The sequence below is a fragment of the Tauraco erythrolophus genome, chromosome 9, assembly GCF_009769465.1.
Source record: "Tauraco erythrolophus isolate bTauEry1 chromosome 9, bTauEry1.pri, whole genome shotgun sequence".
Taxonomy (NCBI): domain Eukaryota; kingdom Metazoa; phylum Chordata; class Aves; order Musophagiformes; family Musophagidae; genus Tauraco; species Tauraco erythrolophus.
In genome coordinates, this window is record NC_141473.1 from 28,334,531 (window position 1) to 28,358,968 (window position 24,438).

General features: G+C 40.8%; 1 protein-coding gene across 2 annotated transcripts in view; it reads left to right on the forward strand.

Annotated features, from left to right (window-relative positions):
- Window positions 1–24,438, forward strand: part of LOC104379439 (uncharacterized) — a 28,702-nt gene continuing 4,264 nt past the window's right edge. The window contains exons 1-11 of one of the 2 annotated variants that reach the window (XM_086616881.1): window positions 1–101; window positions 4,555–4,581; window positions 6,100–6,442; window positions 11,026–11,142; window positions 12,049–12,290; window positions 16,456–16,621; window positions 17,069–17,165; window positions 18,098–18,173; window positions 18,879–19,004; window positions 20,168–20,335; window positions 20,645–20,702. In XM_086616881.1, the coding sequence (XP_086473007.1) occupies window positions 1–101; window positions 4,555–4,581; window positions 6,100–6,442; window positions 11,026–11,142; window positions 12,049–12,290; window positions 16,456–16,621; window positions 17,069–17,165; window positions 18,098–18,173; window positions 18,879–19,004; window positions 20,168–20,335; window positions 20,645–20,702 (1,521 nt within the window). Of the gene's footprint in view, window positions 102–161; window positions 296–4,554; window positions 4,582–6,099; window positions 6,443–11,025; window positions 11,143–12,048; window positions 12,291–16,455; window positions 16,622–17,068; window positions 17,166–18,097; window positions 18,174–18,878; window positions 19,005–20,167; window positions 20,336–20,644; window positions 20,703–24,438 lie in introns of those variants that run through there. The other variant, XM_086616880.1, reaches the window with a different exon arrangement.

The following is a 24,438-nucleotide window of genomic DNA, read 5'->3' on the forward strand; positions in this document are numbered from 1 at the left end:
ATGAATTTTGCGGCGCAGTTTCTCTACTCCAGGGTGTTAAAAAACAGAAGTCCCAGGGACCGCTCCAGGGAAGATGAAGACTACGATCCTTTCTGGCAAAGGTTGGAGAATGTTGCTGTCTGACTTAGAGCTAGAGTGCTCCTTTCTCCCCCTCAGGGGTCATGGTCAGCCCTCGGGTTCCACCCGGGGCCAGGCCAACGGACATGACAACCCCTGGACCCCTCCTGCCTCCTTATGGTGTCATAGTTGGAGTTTTGCTTCACCTCGTTGTTTATCTAGTCACTGTGCTGTATAGGTAATGCTTTCTTTTTCCTTTCTTTACTTTCTCAAAAAAAAAAAAAAAATTGTTTATGATTTTCCAGTATCTCCCCGAGTTCTGTGGTTCAATTGCTCTTGGAGTCATCCACTGGGAGCAGTGGAGCTGTGCATACTTTAAGCCTGTAGGGTCTGACTTTTTCACTTCTTCATGAGTACAGTATTAGAAATAACCCTAGACAGATGGACTGCTCATAACTTATCTTAGGATAGCCCGTATCAGATCCTGTTATTACAGATGTTCTGTGATTGTCTTTGTTCTGGTGCTTATGGTCTTCTTGAATTCCTGTTTTCAGGCTTGGATGGTGCAGAGGGAATTTAGGAGATATCTAGTGCCCTGCACAGCACCGACTGGGGGATGTGCACCTATGTGGCATGGTGGTGTTTGCACAGCCTCACTTAGCCTTTTCCATAGTTGTTTGCTCCCCCAATTTTATGATCTGGACACCACTAGCAAGACCGCACCCTGGTGTTGCCAGATGTAGTATAAACAAGGGACAATTCTCATTTCCTGCATCCTGCAAATTGTTGCAGGTGTTGGCAATATTTAAAACATAAATCATTTCAGTGGGCTCAATGCTGTTAATAAACCACCCTGGAACACCAAAGGGGAAGACAAGATCTCAGTTCTGTGTTGGAAAAAATGGCTTGCCCAAAGTCACACGTGATGTGATGTGTTCTGCAGTGAGTCGAGACTCTTAAACCATTCCTTTCATCGCAAGACTGCCCTTTCCTCTAGCTTGGGTTATGTTATTCGTTCTTTATCGCAGGTGTATTACAGAGATGTGTTAATCACCAGAGAACCTCCTTAACTTAAAAAGGAAAAAAGTTTAATTACTTGAAGAGTTTAAACTGCCAAACTGTGTGCAGTGTTTTATAGTGAACATTTGACATTCACAGCTGTGAATGTCCTGTAAGAAGCACTTAGAGGGATGAGTCTGTTCGAGGACACTTGGAAGGTGTTGAAGCAGAGGTAACCAAGACGGGTGACCTTCTGAGTTGTTCTTGCTTTCAGATTACATTTTCTCATGTTATCTATTTAGCAGCTGACATCTAGTCGCTATTGCTAGCGGTAAGCAATGACATTTCGGTAGTGTGTCTAGAAGACTGGCAACGGATTATGATCACAGATGAAGGCAGATAGAGTACTAGGCTCAGGCTCTGGTAAATCTGAATTACTGAAAGTAAGGAGATATTTTATCAGCAGTGATAATGCAGCTTGAGTGTTCCCTGCATGAGCCTGGGCTTTCTTTGCCCTTGTTGCTGGTGTAAGATCACACGGTTTTGTCCGACCTGTATAGAGCGAGTAGAGTTATAAATGCCTGCTCAATCTCAAGGCTCAGTTATTATGTACCTGTTTATGCTGGATGGTCACAGTGCATACATCCGCTAACATTTGTGTCATACAGGCTAGTAACTAAGCCTTGATCTCTTCATCTTTAAGACACTCTGATAAGTAGCCCTGCTATGAACTTCCTGCGGGAGTCTTAGGCAAGTCACTCGATCTGTCTGTGCCCCAGTTTCTATCAATAAAGCTGAGCTAATATTTACTGAATTTGTCTTTCTGTTTAGGGGAAGATATTTGTGATTCCTACATGATTTAGGAACAATCATTTTGCATAGATTTGGCTATCTAAATGTGATAGATGCATTTTAAATTCCAGTACCCTAATTGCCACTAGTTGGGGTGATACAGTCTCAGATGGGTGTTTCGAAGTACTAGTGTTACACAAAATAATGATAATTTAAGAAAGGAATGTTTGAATGCAGTATTGTCTTTGGTCTGTTTTAACTGTATTGTCAAGGAGAGATCTTGTGTATTCCTTCCCCATGCCTGGGGAGTTTACGTGTCACCCTGTAGTCCTGTGGAGGACACTCCGACACTGTACAGTGCAGTAACCTAGAATTACTAGCAGAGATGATGACATCTGTTACAGTGCTTTCTGCCATTTATATCTCAGCAAGCCTCAATTCTTCTACCATTTCTCTTTAATAAAGACCCATTTGCACAAGCTGCTGAGATGCTTTTAAGAATTGCTGTTATTGCACCATTTAGATGTGTTTGGGAAGGAAGGAAAAAAAGAGAAGAGAGTTGGGTGGGGTCAGCAGGGATTTTGCAAATATAGGGGAGCTCACAGAGATTTACGCTGCCAAAAGGAGCTGGGATGGAGCAGGAGTTTTTAGGAGCTATTGGGAAAGGAGACTGCAACAAATGAGGAAGTTATCAGAGGGGTGTGGAAGGCGTAGGCACTCAGAATTGTCAGAGGAGATGGGCATGGGGACACGGAATAAGAAGGATTATTGGAGCTGGGTAGGTTCTGGGTAAAAGAGGGATTTGGATGAGGGAAAGGGCCCTCTCTATCATATCCTGGGATTACCTCTTTCTCACTTTGAGAGGAGATCCCAGCCCTCGTCACATCTCAATCATAGGCCAAGCAGACTGCTACCTGCAGCAGGCTGCTCCCTGCCTCACCCTCCCCAGGACATGACCCGTCTCGGCTCAACGCTTTGAGGAATGAGGTAGAAGAGACTTTAAAGGGATCACTTTAAGTTATAAGTATTCCCAACTTGCAGGCATAAGATCTGAGCCCATTTATCCATAAAGCAGATGACAAGTACGTCTAAAACTGTGTCTTGCCAAAGCCTGTTGCTCAGTGTGCTCCAGGAAGGTGTTCAGGGAGTCTGAAGATGATGGCAGCATATAGATATGAGCTTAAGAAACCCCTACTCCCAAAACATTAAAAAAGAATGAAATAAAAATTCCACATACTGAGAGCATGTTCATATGTGTGTATATGTGCTGATGAGTTAATTACAGGCTAGCCCAAATTTATTGGAATGACTTGAAGCAGTACTCAATCTTAACGCTTTGCCAGTTCACACTATGCCACTGATTGGTCCAAGTTAGGCATTGGACTATGTCATGGTGTAGACCTATAAGAATGCTAAAATGCTCACCAGAACTTGCACCATAGTGCTGGTCCCTCTTCATGGTGAGTGTGTATCATTGTGAATACAGATGATAAAAACTGCTGTAGAAATGACAAAGAAATGCTGAGTTTTCAGTCTTACACTAAAATTGCTTTGTTCCCTTTTGTGGCTTTTGAATTTCAATCTGTGAAGCAACGCAGTAACATGGGCATGTGTGTCCATAATTCCAACTTCATTTCTGCCTCAAAACACATTGTTGTGACTCATTTGGCAAGAGGCTGCCAGGTGGCCCAAATGCTGACATGGGATATGTCTGCAACTCAAAATGCCAGCATTGGGTCAGACTAAAGGGCAGTCTTTGGTATACAGTCTTTTGGATACCTCTGTATCTTCTCTGTAGTGGTGGCCAGTAACAGGAGCTTGGAGAAAAATAAAGGCCGCCTAAGATGCATCCTCTCATAAGCTTTCATGGAGTCTGCCAAATAAGTGCTTAGGGGCTTCCTGATTCACAAGTTGTTTCTTGATTGATGTGTGTGTTGGTCATTATTAGACCTACTTCCATATAGTTGCACAGTTTTCTTAGGAACTAATTTATACCATTGTCCTTCATAGCATCCTGTGGCGACAAGTTCTATCGGTTAATTATTTTCTGTAAGAAGGCAACTTTTAAATTTTCTGTCTGATACTTCCATATGATCCCCCCCTAACATTTATACTGGGAGAGAAAGTGATTACTCCTTCCCAATTTGCTATTTCCTGGACACCCGTGACTTTGTAGATTTTTTGCTCCTTCAGTTTTAGAAGCTGAAGAGATCCAGTATATCATTTTAATCTGTATAGCCCATTTCATGGATCCTGAGGAAGACAATCCACATATGCTTCGTCTGACGGGGCATGTGATTGTCCCATCATTGCAGGATAACTCTGTGGGCATTTCTTTCCCCTTGTAACAAAGGCAACAGTTGTGGTCTCTAGGTATGGTATGGGCTGCTACCGTAGTTTGTCTTCCCGTAATTATTTTTGTTGGTTTTATTATTTTCTTGATCTATTACTGTTTTGCCAAACTAATTTTCCCTGGTGCTATTTAACATGATGAAAATTATCAGTATATTTTTTTAAAAAAAAATTTTCATTCCAAGTTGTTGCTTTTTATCATTCTAAGAGTACATTTCAGCACACACTGTCTATGCATTGGCTTTGAGACTTTAAACTATGTCAAGCTATCTGCTTAAACAAATGATTTTCTTTCCAGTTCCTTAATTATTCACGGAATGTCTGCATACGGATCTTCTCTTTTATTTTTTGCAGTTATGCTGAGCAGCTGTTCTTGAAAAAGTAGGTTTACAAACTGTATTTTCATGTTTGCTTTTACTAATCAGTCATAATTCATAACCATGTAACAAAGCTTGCCAGCTGGAGATTTGTTTTATGGCTGGAAATAAACAGACTTTTTGATGAAAACTTTTCTAGACAAACTCCAAAAAAGGAAAAGCAATCCATTTGAAAGGAGCAATGTTTTATAATGCTGGGGTTTGTATTTATATTGGCTTAGATTTTCATCTGGTGGGCATGATCGCTAGAACAGGGGCCGTACTTTATTACTTGAGCATGAGAAGTCACATGCTGTCTTTTTGTGAGCACTTGCATGCTTTGCTGCCTGCTTTGACTGCTCCTGCAAAAGGGATTCGTACGGAGGTGGTCTACGCCAAGCACACGAACTGTGTTTGGGGAGAGAAATGCATCTGTCCCAATGGGGTTAGTAGTTACCTCCCTGTGACAGATTGTCAAACCTAAAGCCACTGTTTTCCTTGGGAGTTTGAGAGCTGTCAGGGAGTCTGTGGCACATCCAGATGGGTTCAGTGGGGAAAAATGTCATTCACTACTGTAAATTAAAAATATATACATCGAAAGAGAATAAAAATTCATCTGAAATAAATACGTACAATACATACATACACAACAGCGTGATGATACTCCTTCAGTTATAAGGCTGCTGACCTTTTGGATGCAAATGGATGATAGTTATCATGTTAAATAAAAATAGTAGATAGCAGAACTGCAAAATCCTGCGCCATAGTATATTACCCCTTGTGGAATCCTGAAGAGTGTGGACCATAGAGTAATACAGCCTAAGGCAGGAATACTGGGAAATTCTTGTAGCAAAGTGTAGTCTCCCCAAAGTTCCTTGGGGAAGGAGGTTTGTGTGGCATCACGGTGTCACCTTACTTACAGGTGGTTTTATCTATGAAGTGTTAACTTGCAGATCAGGAGACCTAGTTCTTTAGCTCTGTAGTAGGTTGTAATTGTTATCCCTTCTCAAAATCATTTCCTTCCCATCATGAGGCAGTTGATGACTGTCAAGAGTATGCTCTGCAAGTGTGCAAAAGCAAACCTCTTGTGCACAACATAATGACATTTGTCACTGCTATTAATAGTATAAGGGAACGGTCTGCAGCAGCTATTTGCCTTTTTTGTAAAACATGGAGTTGCAATACAGCAAATACAATTCTAGTTATTCCAAAATTTCTGCAGCACTTAACTGCAGACATCAATGATAGAGACAGTACTTAGGAAGGTCTGGCTGCCCAGACAGCATAGATTGTCTGTCTTATTTTCTTGGATATGACAGTCTCCAGTTTGTCCGCATGTCAGGTTATCTGTGGTTTTTCTAAAAGCTGGCTGGTTGCAATAGCTTTCAATCCACCTACAAGACAGGTAATATGACAGTAATAATGCAGTCTGCTTATTTGAGGCTTGCAAAGAGCAGCTGAGGTGTGTGTCCTTCTTAAATGTGAAATATCAAGCCTTTAATCATCCAAGCTTTCCTAACATGATTCTTTTATTTGTTTTTAGGGATGAGAATAAAATAAAGAAACAAGATGCCCCAGCGCTTTGTGATCTTCACTGTTGTAAGGATGGGCCGATAAGAAATGGCCTTATTGGACAGAAGCCACCCTCCATCAACCCTGAGAGACTGAAAGATTTTGGTGAGGAGGATTACCTGAATGGGGATGTGAAGACCTGGGAAATGAAGATAGTGAGCCGTAATGAGGAGCTGCTTAGGGATGCCCTTTCCTGCATCCCTCAGTCAAGCAGTAGGACCAGCCCGTCAAGTTATAATAAGCTGATTCGATTTGAAGATATTAGTGCAGCAGCTTTCAAAATCCAGTGCGGTGTTCAGAAAACCCCCTGCATGGTAGGAAGCTTATATGGCTTTGTATTTTCTCAATATTTTTTATAAGAGTTGATCAGAAATGGACGAAGGGTATGCAGCAGATAAACCTGTGTGAGATGACTCATGGTCATAGTAGTTGTTGCTAGATGTCAACAATAATTTTCTTTTTATCTGTTTACACTAACCTAAATCCTCAAAGATTGCAATGACCTGTAAACAAAGGATAAACCACATTAGGCACAGACTTAGCGCACTGTGGTATTATGCTCCTGGTGGAGAACTCTTGCTACAGGGAGCCTGAGTTGGAGATGGTGGACTATCGGTGTTCGGGTAAACAGTCTTGTGGGAGGGTCTGGTTTGGAACCAGCACTCATATTTGGAGAGTTTGAAGGTAGAGATTTTCCTTCCTAGCCTGGCCAGCCTGGCAAGGCTGGGTATGTTCTGTAACCAGGTGGTTCTGCCACGAGCGTCTTCAACAAAAGGAGGACATTAAGATAGACACACACAAACATATGCACCTGTCAATCAGTCAAGGCATGAAAATGACTGAGACACTCCTATAAATGTACAAGCATTTGCTGAAGCATTAAGAGAAGTATAGTGCAAAGCTATTTAATTCGTATCTTATTTTTGCTGTTGGGAGCTCTTCATGAAGGCTGCTGTAGGTGGCCTGTGCTAATCTCTTTTCCCTGCAGTGGGTGAAAAAGCTGCTTTGCCAAATGGCAATTGGTAACAGCAGCCCCAAACCATGTTCTCGATGAATCCCTCCCTGTTGATGACCCGAGGCACTGCACCAGCCTCACCAGCTGTGGGTTGACTTTCTGGCCTGCACAGGGAAAGAACCATGGTGTCTGAGCCACTGCTTGGGCTTGACAATCCCTGGAGCAAAGTGGTTTGGTCTGCAAGGTGCAGCAGTTCTCCTGGTTCCTAGATGGTGCCCGCTGATTCAGAGACATCATCATTATTTTAGGCAGTTTGTTGGGGGTTTTTAGCTTAGGGTTCCCAAAATAAGAATAGCTGTGGGGGTTTTTTTTGTAGCATAGTATTGAAGAAGTGTGTCTTGTGACAAAGGGCATGATATAAGACCATTATGGGCTGTAAGGTGGCACAAAAAACTTGCAGGGTAGTGTTGGCTGGAGTGCAGGGAGTCAAACGATGTATTTTGTTTTCATGCTGCCTGTTTAGAGTTACTCGTGAGTAAACCATCCTGGCAGTTCTACTTGGGTTTCCTTTCAGAGTGGAAAAGTTGACTAGCTTGGGGAGGCAGTGGAGAAGTGAGCAAACACACATGCAGCACAGATGGTTGGGGGTCAGGACCTTGGAGGACAGAGGGAGTGTACCAAACTTTGCACATCACATCGTTTGTCACCAAAACTCTCAGACTGTTATGCCTGAGAGCACAGAGAGTGCTCTAGACAGAAGTGTTAATCTTCTGCTTCTGAGGAGAGATCATCCCAGGAAGAGAAGATACGCCTTTGTATTGCAGCTAGCAAGCACTGCACTTCTCTGTAATTGACAGCTATGGTCGTGTTTGTTAGATGGGTTTAATCTTGCTGTGCAAAGGTAGGTCTATGACAGGGAGAGTGAGAGTGCCATGGTTTAATTTAGAAGGCAGAACTAGCTAGCTCTGTACTCTTCGATAGTGTGGATCATCCCTTCTCTGCAGCTCATGGTGTCATGCGCTTCTGCCGGACAGTTATAGGATACTGCCTCTGTACATCTGCCAGTGCATGACTGCAGGAGCCTTGGCCGTGCGGGTCACTGAAGGACCTCTTTCACACCTTCAGCTCAGATAGATCAGACCAATGGCTCAAAACTAGTAAAGTCCACCTTGGCCCCATCCCCTGAGCCATCTACTTGCTGCCAGGGTATGGCTCGCACTCTGAAAATTAACCATCCAACACATCCTAACGCAGGAAAAGGCAAGACTACTCCAGCGAGTCCATCTTTTGCTCCTGCAGGCATCTGTGTAATATGAAACTTTTCATAAACTGATCGTGATCCTGCTCATGGGTAGTTAAGCTCTCTGTGGCAAATCCACAACATTTGTTCTCAGGCAGCTTTGCCCCTCAACTTAAATAGTTCCTTTCTCTTGGACATCCCTGGCAGATTTATGCAACATAGTTGTATCCCCTTTCTGCATTTACCGTGCCAAGCTAAACAGGCTAACTTTCTTTAGTCTCTTTTTATGAGCTATGCTTTTGGGATGATCAGAATAGTGGAAAACCTACATCCCCACTTGTTCTGTGTGAAAATAGCCCATGACTCTCACTATTCAGAGTAATGTTCCCACAGAAGTCATTAGTATGTGTTTCATGCACTGATTTAGAAGGAAAGTATTGAAAGCACAGAGTGGTGTCAAGAAAAACACAACCTTTATTTTAACATGTCGCTGAGAGGTAAGGGCCCCTTTCAGGGGCATTTATTAGTATTAAAAAAGCGAACATGACTATAACTCATTCAGTCAATTGAATGGAGAAACACTTTTCAGAGTGATTCCTAATATACGAGTAAAACCATGGAATGGATTGTCCTGGATCCTTATGCAGGAGCTTGCCTGGAGCTGAGCTTATGGCATCATGAATGATTGTAACAGATGTTATAGAGGTAGCGGGTGTAGGAAAATGAGGATTAGCATTAAATTGGGCACTTTGGTTACTGATGTAGAAATTTTAAGGGTTACTTTGTGTTGGCTTTATGGGTGCCAAATGGAGGCTGTGCTGTGTTGTACTTTAGACGCAGTATCTGTAGTCCTTGGATAAGATCACAGTGACAAAAGGGAAAACTTACAGTCTGGTTCAATGAGTCTTACAAGGTCATGGATCAGGTCACTACAGCTGAAAATAGCTCTGACACCTCCTTTGTTAGAAGTAATTGCTATGTTTAGGCTACATGAAAAAAAGCCTCAGTTAAAGGAAGCCAGAATAGATAACCTAAAGAGTTAAAATATTAGATATCAAAATTAAAGGAAAATAATACTCATCTGAAATACACCACCTCTGTGGTAAAAAGTGACTTAATGACACATATTTTTAAATGTAGGAGACTTAGCAACTTTATAAAGTCACAGATTCATCTCCTTAAATCCTTTTTCTCATTGTTCACTCTAGAATCCAAGATTTTCTGCAAAACCAAAAATGATAAAACTAGCACAGTATGTGAAGAACCGGTAAAGTAGTATGTCCTGACCAGTGTTCTTGTTCTGTTTTGCATAAGCATTCCCCATGGATTAGGCTGTTTAGGATAGAAACTGTTATCCTATTAGTGTACTAAGCACTTTCCATTGTTTCAATTCTGTAGCCCTATTTGCAAAGGAGCAGTAAGTGGTAGCTCCTATTGCAGGATTTTCAGAAGCAAAATAGAGAATCTGGCCCCACCTATGGGTGAGGAACCTAACATATGCTTGTAAAGCCACTAAAAAGCCTTGAAACTTTCATCTGAAATATTTAGATACTTGCTTTAAGGTATAGAATTAAACTATTTCAGATGTATTTTGTTTCTATAAATTCATTTTGAAAATCCCACAGTCTGAAAAGTATGTCAGTACATATTGCTGTGCATAATATATATCCTATGCACGATGCTGCCAGATACTTTCTGAGATAAATATTTAAAATATATCATCATGCTGCCTTTTAATCTATCTCTCATTGTGACTTATCATAAATAAGGACTTGATCCACTAAATCCCCAGGTCTTCATTTGCTTTGGCAGCCAATGGAAGAAATAGAGCCAATTATGAAGTAGAGATGCAGTAAGCCTAGGGAACTGGAACCCACCAGCTTACTGCAGCTCTATTTCATAAGTTATCTTGTTTAAAAGTCATAGTTTAGATAATATAGTAATTGGAAATTAATATGGCAATGCATGCTGTGTCTTAGTATAAAAAATGATAAAGGTTTGCTAGTAAAAAACATAATTAAAAAATCATGCACTTGGACACTGCATTGTGTATTATACTTGTTAATTCCTCTCACCTCAAAGATCCTTTCTGTTCCAAACACTACACATTTTCAAACAGCTGCTGCTTACACTTGCAATCCTAGGAAATATTTTTTTTATTATTTCCATCATTCTTAAAAAAAAAAAAAATCTCTTTACTAATGTCATACTGGCCTTAGGATGCAGAATGGACAATACTCAGCAGTAAATCAGTGGCAGAAACCATAGCAGAGTCATAATGGGACTCAAGGAGGAATTTTCTAACTATTAGGAGATGACCTTATTTTTTTGGTATTCAATATCCAGTTTTGGCAAGTCCTAAAATACCAGACCATAGGCTGATTTTTTTAAATAATTGAAATACTTATTTTAATATCTGCATTTGAACAGTAAGACTAAAACAAGTGCTATTTTCAGAATTCTTAATGGCTTGGTGGGGTACATATTTCACTGCTGCGAGTTTGAAAATTACTTCCATAAACCAGAAGAATCTGGTAGATAACAACACATTGTCATGTATTTCTAAAGAAAGAGATCATGAAATGTACTTTTTGAAGCTCATGCATAGGAGTTGAATGCATGCCTCACCAGGGAGCTGACGGGGTGTGGAAGACATTTCTTGATTTTAGATACAGCCCCAGAATAATATTTCTCTACTCCAGTATTCTAGGCTATCCAAGCAGTATGGAATGGACATCTACCTAAAGAAAGAGTTCCTCCAGTACACGGGATCCGTGAAGGAACGAGGTGTACTTTACCTTCTGACATCATTGCCTCAGGTATAACAAAATGTCAATGTTAAAAAAGAAATAGATTAGTTCTGCTTCTCAAAATGGAGCAGAATTAAAGATAATTTTACGCATAATGTCCATAGAATCACAGAATTTCCTGCCTTTGGAACTATCACACTGAAAAACATAGACAGGTCTGCAAATATGTTAATGTTAAATACTTTACTTCTTTACTTACACCTGGCCAATCTGCTGTTGAAATGCTTAAAAATGTTTGAAAGAAAAGCTTGCGGAGTGTGAACATCAGCATTTTTCTGTGGCATTGAGATGAAAGTGTTTGTATGCGTGTTATGGTTCTGACATGTTGAAACCGCCAAACTTGAAATGATGATGAAATTGAGTTACAATGGGTGATGAGAAGGATCTAGATCACCAGTTGATTTTGTAATGGATTTCAGTATCATTACATGAATAGCTTGTTTATCATTTGTCGTAGGAGGTTATTGAGTCTCTGCCACAATAATAATTATAGTTGGCCTGATACAGCAGCCCAGAAACAGTGGTTATTCCTGCACTTCTGTAATAATATGAACAAACCTTTCTGTTAAAGGGAAACCTGAAACAAGATAATTTCATACAGGCAAGGAAGAGGGACCAGATATTGGCTCTGAGGGGCTGGATAGTGACTCTTCTGGGATCAGATGGAGTTTTGCAGCTAGTTCCAATGGAACAAGAATGGAACCCAGAGGAGTGCAGGAACAGGGATTGATCTTGTGCTGTCTTAGCTCTGTGTGTAAGTCCTAAGATCACACTAGACATACATATACTGTATGATAATATCATAATATGATCAGCTAGTAAATAAAAAGAAGGAAGTCAGACCATCAGATCCAGGATCATATGGGACAACTTTACGACACTATATAACGTGCAATAAGCAATCTTGTTTTTTAGGATCAGCAAAGAAAGGGGGTGATCGTGGCTTCAGACAGTAACTTTTCCATGGCTGTTGCTTACCACGCCTCAGAGCTCCGTATTCCAGTGTTTGTCATCATGTCAACCAGCACGTCCCCAGCCAGAGTGAAAATGTGCCGTGAGTACGGTGCCATGGTTATATCCTATGGCACTACCACTAAGGATTCCCAGACACACGCAAGAAGGTTGGCGCAGGAGAACGGTTACCTCTACCTCGAAGAGTAAGTGTAACATCAGGCTGATTAGAAAGATTAGATTAGATACTTGCGCAGGTCTGTGAAAACAATTAGATTCATTAAAATTTGATCACAGGTCATCAAAATGTTCTCGTTACCTGGGGTATGGACAGTTACGTACTCCCAAGCACAAATCATGTATCTTTCTGTAACAGTTGGGGACGGAAAACAAAATTAAACACTCTTCCCTGAAATTAGGCAAACTTCCTCATTACGAATTATATGGGCTAGTATGATGAAGTATATACGTTAATTCTTTATGAACCCTGTCAGAAAGCATCAAGGCTAGCATTTGGTTTTGGTGTCTCTGTTTGGAGTAAGGTAGGTAAAAGCGAATCTTTAATGCGAAGACTTCAGTGGTGTAGTGTAGAGCAAGAGAAGGTTAATGCTGTAAAATTTTTGCATATCTGGTGTGACTGACAAAACTGTGATTCTGCCTTGAAAAAAGATAATTAAGAGGCTACCTCACACATATGTTTAAAGTAGCAAAGGATGAGTATAAATTTAAAGTCGGAACTGTTTGAGATCTTTGAACAAGGTCTATCTAATAAAAACATGATTAGAATCAGATAAGACAGACCAAAATATTTAGAACTGAACCATTTTCCTTCTTTTCCTTTTCTCTCTGCAGTCTCTTCTGCCTTTCCCTTCTCTTTTCTTACCTTTTTTCAAGTAAGATTGCCAAGAGCGTGGAGGGGTGAATCATTAGCATGAGGTAGCTGGCAGTCCCTCTGATGCACTGAGCTGGAATGTTATTCTCCCTCCCCGTTGCCACCTCTGTACTGCCTTTATCGACCACTTCGTGTTTCTATGGCACCCAGTGCAATGAGTGCCCGTTCCTCTTCGGCTCCTGGGCTCTACTGCATTAAACATAGTAATAATGAGTAATGTTTCTTGGAAAGAGGATCCCAGAATGAGCAGAATGGAGGAAGTCCTCACTTTTTTCCCAGTTGGTTTATTGGGAAGGCAATATTAAAAACTGTACTCTTTCACTGCAGGGGTAGCTTTGCTGACAGCAAGTGACCCACAAGGCTGGTTGGTGTGCCTTGTCTGTCACCGTGGGCACAACCTTGTCCCAGACTGAGACTTTCAAAAAAACACAAGGGAATGAGGTGGCCCAGGTCCCATTGAATTTTAAACCCATTTAGGCTCTCTTTGAAAACCACAGCTTTCCATAACCTTATAATTTCCAAATTTCTGTCAGCTATTTTTCAATTGATATGTTAACTCCCAGCTGGCTTGCATCAGCTATCACATTTGCATGTAAGAACTAGATTATCTTATTGTAATTTCATGTTTAATCTACCCTCCTTCCCAAATAATTTTTTATGTTATAAAAGGTAAATATTCTCCAGGTTCATGAAGCTCCAGGGACAATACACATGAAGCATCAGCATCTAACATTGAGGAACTCTAAATGTACGTGTTACCATTAATAATATCAAAGCAGTCTGATTTGTTATATTTCAGGTTACAAGAAACAGAGTTATTCGATCTGTTACTATGTTTAATTAAAACCTCACGGATGCAGTTCTTCACACTCCGGAGAGAAAAAAAATAAAACACCAAGAAAAAAAAACCACACTATAATTGTGAGCCTTTCATAATGAGATGCCTGAAACTTACTTTGTTAGATGTAGACTGGGAGAGCTTTCCCAGAGAGTTGTGTGAAAATATGGATAGCCAGTCGTCTTCAATGTGTCTGACACACGTTCATCGTCACTTGCCAAAGACTCCTGTAAAACATCAGCTGATCTCCTGTGCTTTAGAATGGAATTTCTGAAATGTCGTTTTATTTCAGTTTAATTCTAGCTTGCCTAAAATCCCTAGAAAAATTTGGTCTCTGGATTGCCTGAACCAACAATTAATCCTTTCCTTCCTGAAGCAGACATTACGTGACTGTCTTTGGTTTTACCTGCATGGGTAATGTCTTGGCGTTGGGTGTGTCAATGTCAGTTCTTCCCATTTCTTGAGTGCAATTAAAATACTCTTATGAAAATGATCATGCACGAGTTCAACTACAGGAAGAAAACTTTTAATCTAACTGCAACTTCCTGTGAAATTTAGGAAGGAAATATGATTTTTCAAGTTTGAATTCAGTCATGAAGTCTATGTAATTGCTGCTTAGGTAACATGGGATTTTTAATAACTATAGATGTTCAGGACCTCATTATAAATGCAATGTGTGAAGATTGATAATAAGTAATGCAGTACCTCTGGGATGATGTGAGAAAGACTGATTTGTGAATCAGAGAGGCAAGAGTGCTAATGATTGAATCACACACTTTCTTCCTTGAGAGTCTCGTTTTTTCTTGTGTAACTCCATATCCAAATACTGATCAGACCTGATCCTCATTCATTTGTGATGTGGTTAGTCTGTTACTCTAGTAAGGATGGCTGATAACTTTCGAGCCCTTTATTTGGAGGACAGGGGAACAGAGGTCACTTTAAAATTTCCTTGGGATACTGAAGCCTGACAGCCCATCTTTTATTGCTGATATACCACATGTTTCAGAAGGCAAATGGCCAAATTTCTAGCTCTGACTCAAAAATGCTTATTTAAATCTACGATCTTTAGATTTATCTGCTCTTTTCCTTGGTTTTCCTTCAATTGCATATGATACTGAAAGCAAAAGTAATCAGTCAGTGCAAATACAACCCCCTGTTTTATTACAAAAAGCTGAAGGCTGATCAGTGAACTGGTGTTCTAACTAGACATTAGCAAGGAAAACATTACTATCTGAAACATTTGTTCAAACTGGTAATAAATCTCCATGCCTAGAGCAGTCTCCTTTTGGACAGAATTTTCTGTTGTTAAAGAAGTTTCACTCGTAAATTGAATATCCCTGGTCCTCATTCATTTTTTCAGGTCCCCATGGTTCTCCATGTAACCGTGGCAGGGAGTAACTCTACAAACTCAGTTTTGAATCTTATTTGCGAATAAGGCTTCAGAAGAATTTTTCAGGAGACCGGTGATATATTTTGTCATGTGTAAGGAGGAGGAGAGAACTCCTTCAGTATCTTGATAAAGACAATAATGTCAAGTGTTCAGTTACCCATCCCACTATGATTTCTTGCCTTCATCTTTAGCTATGCTACAGGAGTGCAAGTTTGTTCCTCCCAGCCTTTCTTGTGTAGTTATAGAGACTCTCATCCTGAGGAATATGCTGTGTTTTGCTGTATATGTGAGGTAATTTCTCAAGGGAACCTTGGTCTCCACCTTGCAGGCATTCTGTGCTCCTGTGCTGAGCCTCTCTGTGCATGTCTAACATTAATAACAGCATAGCTTCCTAGTACCCAAACATCCTGGATTAAGTAAATCAAGTGAAGTCATTTGATCTGTAATTCTTTTGCTTATCTGTTTGCCAGAAAAAGCAGAACATACAGGCATACAGAGATCTCATATTTTTTGTTCATGTATTATTATACATTTACATCATTGCTAACTTTTAAATAAAATGCAAAACAGCTTTTAGAACTACATCCAAGCCAATCATGTGTCTATACAGCGGACTTTTCTTCAATCTGCTGACTGTTTGTCACTAATCTCCTTGTTATATTACCTTTGCCTGAAAGTGTTTTAACAGTGAGTATTTTGGCACAACTAAAAGCTTCTCTTACCCTTCCAGAGTCTTCCAGAGTAATGCGAAGGTATCAGATATTGGCCCTGGATTGTGGAAAGACTTAACTCTGTAGCGATCTGTTTGGTATTTGTGAGGTTGAATGCAACGCTTAAATTTTGTGAAAATTCCCATTTATCGCAAACACTAAATTCCGCTTAAAAAGAAGATTTCCTTTTGAGACTTTGCTTCTAATTTGGGCTGCAACATTTAAAATTTATGAAGCTGATGGCAATGGAAACATGACTTCTGTCTTACCAGCTCTGTAAACACCTGACACTGGTAACGACAGAGATATGTGCTCTCCAGCCTGAAGGCTGTTCGAGGGGTTTGTCAACAGCACAAGTTTTCTCCCAGTAGGGAAGAGCACGTGATGCTTTGTCTGATGGCAGTGTCCTGCTGTATCACCACCTCCTCTCGTTGTGCTTGTGATTTACTCTCACATGTATCTTTTCTTTGGAGTAGTAGATTGAACTATGGCTGCGTTGAGAGCTGTGAACCCTGCTGAGCTGTGCCCTTCCTTCCCGCAGGGAGGATAGTGCTGTCTACCTGTCAGGCCTGGGAACCGTGGGGCTGGAAGTGTACGAACAGGTGCCAAAGCTGGACGCGGTGATTTTCCCTGCAGGAGGCCACTGCGGCTTGCTGGCGGGCTCGGCTGCTGCGCTCAAACACCTCAACCCACATATTTCTGTAATTGTAAGTTTCCTTTCACCTGTAAAGCGTTGCATTTCAATGGTTTGCACCACAGCTGTTTTCAAAGGGCACTGGTATCTAGTGATACCCTGGCAGAAACTGCATATGTTGGGGACAGGGACTGTCTGAGCCCATGGACTTCACCTCGGAGAAGAGGTCTGAGAGCCTGGGGAGCCTCCTGCCCCTTGGCTGCTTGACTAGATTAAGAAAAAAAGTGGAAAGACTCTTCCAAAGCAAATAAAATCCAGTTCTGTGATTTGAAGTAATTTCTTACAGGAAGTTTGGCCCTAAATAAGTCATAGGATAAGTTCAGTGATAGCACAATTATGCAATTCAAAATCAATCATTAATTTAAAGAGGAAACTGTGCAGCTTTTTTTGGTGTCAACTTCGGTGTTGACTTCGGTTATAACTGGATCAATTAAAAAGTGACAACACTTGTCTTCCACAGGGGGTTGAATCTGAAAGTTTCCCTGTATTGCAACAGTCCTTAAAGGCTGGCCACCCAACTGAAGACCAAGCTTGCAGCAATCATCACTTCTATGGAGGTAAGAAAATACATTATTCTTTCGGAGGTAAAATAAAGACTGTAATTGATTTTTTCCAACCATATTATTTTCTCGCTAATTCAGTTCAAACATATTTTAAAGGAAACCTCTGCAGAGTCAGAATTTAATTCGAGCTGTAGGAGCAACTTCTGCCACTTTTCTCCCACAACCACCCTGGGGTACAATACATTATTACATGCGATACATTTCCAGTGCACCTGAAATGTTCAGGTGAATACTTAGAAATATTAGAGTATTTATCTGACCATTGTGCTCACAAGCAGCATCTTAACCAGTAAAGTCAAAGGGAAAGCTCTCGTGTAAAAGACTAATTTGTGAAAAAGCAGGAAAATACAGTGCTTTAATATTTAGACTCACTGAACTGTTCTCAGAACAACACTGTTTATAAACAGTACAGTTGTTTCCACATCATTTTGCTGAAAAAACCTCAGCTGTTAAGCAATTTAAGAATATCCTGTTTACCTGTTGTTCAAATCTCTGGAAGCTTTGGGTTAAATGAGAGTTTTATAAACCAGCAACTTCTTAACTCTGTTGGTAAACACTGCCTGTCCATGCATTCCTTTGCTAACTGTCCCGCTGCAGCTAACAAACCCAGTGCTATGCTTGATTCTTCTCTCCTTCAAGCTTTGTTGAATAGTGAAAAGCACTGGGCTGCAGGGTCACTCTCACAGTGCAACTGTGCCACTGAAGAATCATAATTTTCTTAAAGGGGCCCAAAATGGCAAAATCTTCCTGAGACATTTGGTCTTTCATTATCAAATGTATTTTTTTCATATAAAAAAATCAAGCAACTTAGGATCATAACAGCAGCATGCTGCACTCATTAAGGTCACAAAACAGTCAGGACTCTAAAAAATATTGAACTCATCGCAGGCAGCCAGCTTCATATTTTTGTCTTTTGAAATCTGCAGATGTGAGCGGACTTTGCTTTGGCAGCAATTCTGTGCAGCTGACTGGGAAACTTGTGGATAAAGTCGTTGCTGTGAGGTAGGTGAAGAAAAACAGTGAAGTGAATAATACTGGGTGGACAGTGTTGCATATAAAAAACACACTGTACCACCAGGGCACGGTTGTTCTTCATGTATGGTGGAGAACAGATAGACAAGAGTTGCCATCACGCACACGCTGTGAAAGCGTGTTGGTGGTGAGGTGCCTTCCCTTCCACCATGGAAGGGGGATGCTGAAGATGTTGAGCCCAATCCCACATGTCATCGAATATCTCAACTTGGAAGAGACTCATAAAGCATCGAGTCCAACTCCCCGCTCCTCACAAGGCTACTTACAACTAAATCATATGACTAAAAGTGTTGTCCAGGCTGACCCCTTTGGCCAAAACTTCACCTGCTGCTAGTACCTGGTCATGCTCTGGGCGTAAAACTTGTCCATATTGCATTTTACAACACTTGAAGGCAGCCTTGGCAAAACTCGGCCTTTCAGTAAAGATTTGGAGAAGTTAGAAGAATATAGCCACCGTCAGGATTTAGCTAGCACAATGGTTCTAGTGCAAAATGCCATCCTGTCTTTCAGTTAATAAGACTGAGATGGATGTTCACCCCTAGCGGCACAGCCTTCTGTAACACCACCATGGGGTCATACGTACCTGGGAGGATGGAAGGAATCCAGTTATACCTAAATGTATTATCTTCTGCTTTTGGTAGCTCTTTTGTTTTGACACAACTGTTTTGCCTTAAGGGAGGAGGACGTCCTCATTTCGATGCTGAGACTGCTGGAGTACGAGCGAGCCACGGTTGATGCAGAAGGGGCCATTGGACTTGCAGCGTTGGTTGCAGGGAAGCTGCCTGAGTTGAAGGGTAAAAGGTAGGGCAGCTATCACAAATAGGGCTCAGCAGGGGACTGTGGCAAAAGCATGGAGTTGAGTGCTTCAGTCCCAGGAAACGGAGAAAAGAGAAGCTACTTGTTTTATGAGTGATGAGGCAGTTCCTGTCCCTGAACTGGCAACTGTGGCATCTACTTCAGGCTGGAGAGACCACTCACAGGTCAGAAGACCACGTTGAACACCACAAATGTCAACCTGGAGATCAGACAAATCTTGTCATTTCCTGTATTCTCAAACAGCTGGGGAAAAGGCAGCTACACACAGCTCCGTGAGGCATGATCACATCTGCCAGGAGAGCATCCTGCTCTTGTCAGCCTGTTACCCTCTCTCATTTCAGCTGTGGGAATCAGCCCTGTCTGTGGTGGGACAGGAGCTAGGCTGTCTTCTGCAGTCGCTCAGTGACACCTGCCTCCTGGCCTAGAGAACTCCTGCCCAGACACTCAATGGGATTACCCTTGTGCTTAGTGTTAAATGTGTGGGTAAGTGCCTTCTTGCATCTGGGCTTGAGCACTCAGGACTTAAGCGGATTGAGCCTCGGCTCAGGACATAGTCCAAAATGTATTTAAACATACACAGCATTGTACCCTAAAATACCACTGACTCAATTCTTCAGAACAGGCTGACAGATCATAGGACAAATTTAAATTCAATACAGCTAAAATAAAATGGAAAATGCAAAGGTTTGGGTTTAAAGAGGTCACTCTGTAGAGAGAGATTATCAGAAGCTAACCATGTGGCACTTCACTTCAAACGTTTCTGCACTCATTTTGCAGGGTTGAGAAGAATTTAATTAATGGTTACAGAAAGCCTGGAACAAACGTGCTATCTAACCATTAATAGGCTAAGACTCAGAACTTCTGAACATTTGAAACAGACCTAGAATTCTCCAGCTAATTGTCTCTAACAAAACTAAAATCTTCAGGAAATGCGAAATGAAAACGAAGTTTCAGACCAACTAACGCAGCCAGCTTCTAGGTTCCCACTGCCTGCCCACAATTGATACTGGGAGCCAGGAGCCCCTCTGACACGTAACACGTTTATCGAAGGATGGTCCTAGCAGATCTTGAACACAGTGTCTGTGATTTACAGTTCCATTGCACAGACAAGCGCTAATCAAAAATCCTATTTTTCTCTCTGTTTTCAGAGTGGCAATTGTTATATGCAGTGGAAACTTGGAGTTACATTTGCTGCAACAGTGCGTAGCTCGTGCCCTGGTCCTTGATAACAGAGTGTGCAGGTTTTCCCTTGTGCTTTCTGACTGCCCAGGAGACATTTCAAAGCTACTGGAGATTTTGGCTCGGGAAGAAGTAAGGTAAATCAGACTAATAGTAGTAGGGAAATATAATCACAGAATAGCACAAAGATTATTAAAGATTTGGACATGTTTCTAAATGTTCTCTGAAGGCAAGTCTGTAAGTAACTAATTCATAAAAAGTTTTTTCTTGTTACATTTCAGAAAAGCTTCATTTCCTTCATTTTTGCTCCAAAGTGAAAACAATTTTATAGCATAGAATAAGTGTCTAATACAAAAGCAGCAAAGATAGCTACTGTCTAAACACTTACAGAAACTATTTTACAATGACAAAGGATTGTTGCGCTCTCTATCCCTTATTTGTTCTAGAGTTTTGGATATCAAACAAGAACGCACGTTTGTGACATCTGAGCTCTTCACTGTTAAGGTAAGATGAGATGCAATTTCAGTTTCTCTAGCAATACTGGCCTCCCCTGGTTTATTCTGTTTTCCTGTATCTCTATATGACTATGTTGAAGAAGTCCAATAGAATCTGCACAGTGATTTGGGGACAGTGTGGTAGATGATTTCTTCTGTGCTGTGCAGCATCTTGCCTCACCGAACACTTGGCAGGCGCGTAAATAATACAGGACTTGTTTTACCTGCTATTGTGACACCGTGGGTGAAATACTATTGCAAACCTTCCTTACGTGCGTGGTGGTGTGCCAGGGCTGGTGAGCAAGCTGCAGCATCCGTCCAAAACTTGAAGAGCCAGCTGTGTAGGCTGGCTGTAATTATCTGAGATCAATTTGCCTTAAAGCAATGTGGAGAACACCCTTACTCTTAAGGAACCCTCGTTTTTAACTAGGGACTCAGTTTTGTAACTTATCCACAAAAAGCACAGAGAAAAATTATGATTCCTTTGTTGAGTATTTGATACAGTAACAGTAAGGAGGTGTTATCACTTAATGGCATCTCTTAAAAGGATCTTTTGTGTCATGGCATATCTCTTATTTCAACTGGTTCGGCAAAGGTGTGGTTCCACTGATTTCACACGACTGCTGTCCAAGTCCAACCTGACTTAGTTTATGAAATCACAGGTGGAAGTCAAGTCAGGGATCTTTACTAAACAGGCTCGTAACTGGAATTCAGCGATGCTATTGAGTAAGCAAGTTCTTCTGTTTTGGCATTTAAATCTAATTTTCCACCCAGATGCAAAAACCTGCTCAGTATTTTCTCTCGCACATATAAAGGATAGATTAGATTAAAGGTAACTATAGCAAAGGACTACAATGGAGTTCACGAACGTCTCTCAGAACGTGATGTTATCAGTTTTCTCAAGTGTCTAGGACTAAAACTACATTGCTCCGCAGTGTGGGTAACGATAGATCAGCTTACTGCTGTGGGTAACATGACACTGCACAGGGTAGTCAAATCCCTCTGATCCAGCGAATAACTTAGGTCTGAAAAACCTTTTTACTGAAGGCTAGATTTGATAAACCCTGTAACTCTTCTAAAGTTTTCAGTGTGATTTTTATGAAGTAAGGCTTTTAATTTTTACTAATGCTACTAAGTAAATTAAACAAAACCTACTCTCTTAATTTCTGATTGAGAATGTTAGAACCATTTTCTATCACTCTCGCAACCTCTCCCAATGAGGCAATTTTATCAGAATCTGTAGTAAATACAGGCCCTGAAGGAAAAAGTGCCATGTGCTGTTGTCTGCGCTTTAAACACAATGTAGTTTCACTGGCTGTCCACTTCAAGAATCTGACAGTGTTGTACTACAAGAAGGTTGAAGGGAGGAATTTGCATCCCTGAATAATTAACTGAATGTTGGATTTGCGTGATGGCTTTTAATCAGTCTGGGAGAGGCTATTGGATAATTAGACCTGAAGTACAAAGCAGTGATCCAGATTTATAGACTTCAGTGACTTTGGAGGCAGCTCTATCTGACACCTAGTGAATCATGAAGATTTTCTTTGAAAACTAAAACAAGGGTAATCAAAAAGGGTAGGCTATTTAATTTATCCTTAAGCATCAAAATGAGTTTGCTCTAACCAGATAGAGAAAAATGTACATGTTTTCATAGTAAAGCTAACACACGAGGGGGAGGTTTTGTTTTTTTCTTTGTTGCTTGTAAGAGCCAAAGCCTTGTGTCACCAGAACATTTTAAGAATTTGCTACTAAAACAGACCTACGAAGAACTGTATCATTTTCATCAGTGTAAATCACAGCACATTAAATTAAGCGTGCATTTAAATCTGGATCAAGAACCAAAATTATCGTGTGTCGAACCGAGTGGTACTGATAAGAAAGGCAGTACAGCTATACTAAGTCCACTCTAATACTTACTTTTGACTGTGGATATAGATTAAGTGTTGGACTGAACAGAGCAGTAAGTGTGGTGGCTTATTTAAAACACTAAATCAGTCCTGTCGAGGTTGTCATCTCAGTATTTAATCACCCTTTCAGATTTACACCTTCATTTCCAAAGGAGAGAAACTTGGCTTCTAGTCCCTGCATATCAAGAAGATAGAGCTTTTTTTTTTCTCCCTCTGGTGAAATGCCTTGCTGGGCTAGGGCTTATTCATCTGGTGCATGCTTGGAACACTCCATGGGAAGATCCTTGGTGATTGATTGTGTGGAGTAGTAAGAACTTTCAAAAAGGAAGCTTTATTTTCAAACTACACTTTGGAAAAATATCTTTTGGAACATTTTACTGGAAAAAATAAGAGATACTTTTAATTTAAAAAAAAAGAGTTATGGCTACATTAGATTCAGCTGATTCTTGATGAAGTGCCTTGTGCAGTGGGATCAGCTGATCACATTCTTTGGAACAATATGGGAGTTTCTTTTGGATACTGCCTTGCTCATACCTCCAGTTTAGATTCTCTTTCCTTGTGGCTCATAGTGGATTTTTATATTGCAGAGGAGTGTACTCTAATTCACTCTTACCAAAGCAGTTAGGAAGTGGCTTCCAAAGTTCCAATATTGAAATAGATAACTCCTAGCAAATCATAGAAATAACAAGTCTAGTAGGCTTCACGTTTTGCAGCTACTGAAGCAGGTTAGATGACCAGGAATATCTAGACAGAAATAAAGATCAGAGCTAAGGAAAAAATCATCTAGTATCACCAGTTAACTGGGTATGGAGACCTAAAGGATTACCCAGTTCATGGGAGGAAGCTACAACTTGCTTCTGTGAACTTTCCGTATTCTGTATCAGTAATATTCCTCAGATTCAATGTGGGACAATTTATCACATAAATTGTTTCAATCTGTAAACCTCTTTATAACCATTTAAATCCCTTTAATGTCATATGATTATTGACTCAGAGAGAAGACAATGAGCAAAATCAATAAATGACTTAATAACGTAAGAGCTATGTTTGCCATGAAGCCGTGCAAGGCTCTGCTATAGAATAGCAGCTTGCCTGCTAAATGGATGTCGCAGGGACTCGGGCAACTCAATTGGAAAAAAAAAAAAATCTTTGAGCTCATCAAATTTCTAGAAAAGTCTTCTCACCACTGAAACTGCAGCATAAGCAGACTGGCAAGTACAGGAGGGTCCTGGCACAGAGCAGCAAGGGCCTGCGAGGTCTTGAGGTGCTCCAGCAGCTTTGCAGAGAAGCAGCTGTGATGGCGACTTTCCCTCTGACTTCAGTCCTGTTTGAAGTTACGGGGTTATCTGGCCTGTTCCCTTCAAACCTCTCGGGAGCTTAACTCTGCTGTGGTTTTAAATAACTCAGAAGAGACCAGTTGTAAAAGAGCATCCATCACATTACTTCTTCCTCTGACTGCGCAACACAATACTAATTCATAAATCAAATGTTGGGTTTTTTTCTTTATAATAACATTACACATTGTCCCACCAGTGCTGGGTTTCCTGACTCACTTTGTGTAGTGTAATACCTGCTTTTTCCATACAGTTTATTCACCTCAGGCCAGAATTCCTTAAATTATTTTAGTCTGCTCTGGTCAATTTGAGTAAATTCCTTTGGGCCAACTTCCGTTTTGTAAAAAGGCCAGAGGAGAACGCTTCGGATTAAAGTCCCCAGTTGCCGATGTATTCCATATTTTCATCCTGTGAAGAGAATACAGAGGAGCATGCAGAGTGTGCAATTGGGGACTAATGAGAAGAAGGATGTTATTGTTCCTAAAGCATTTCCTGCATGACCTGG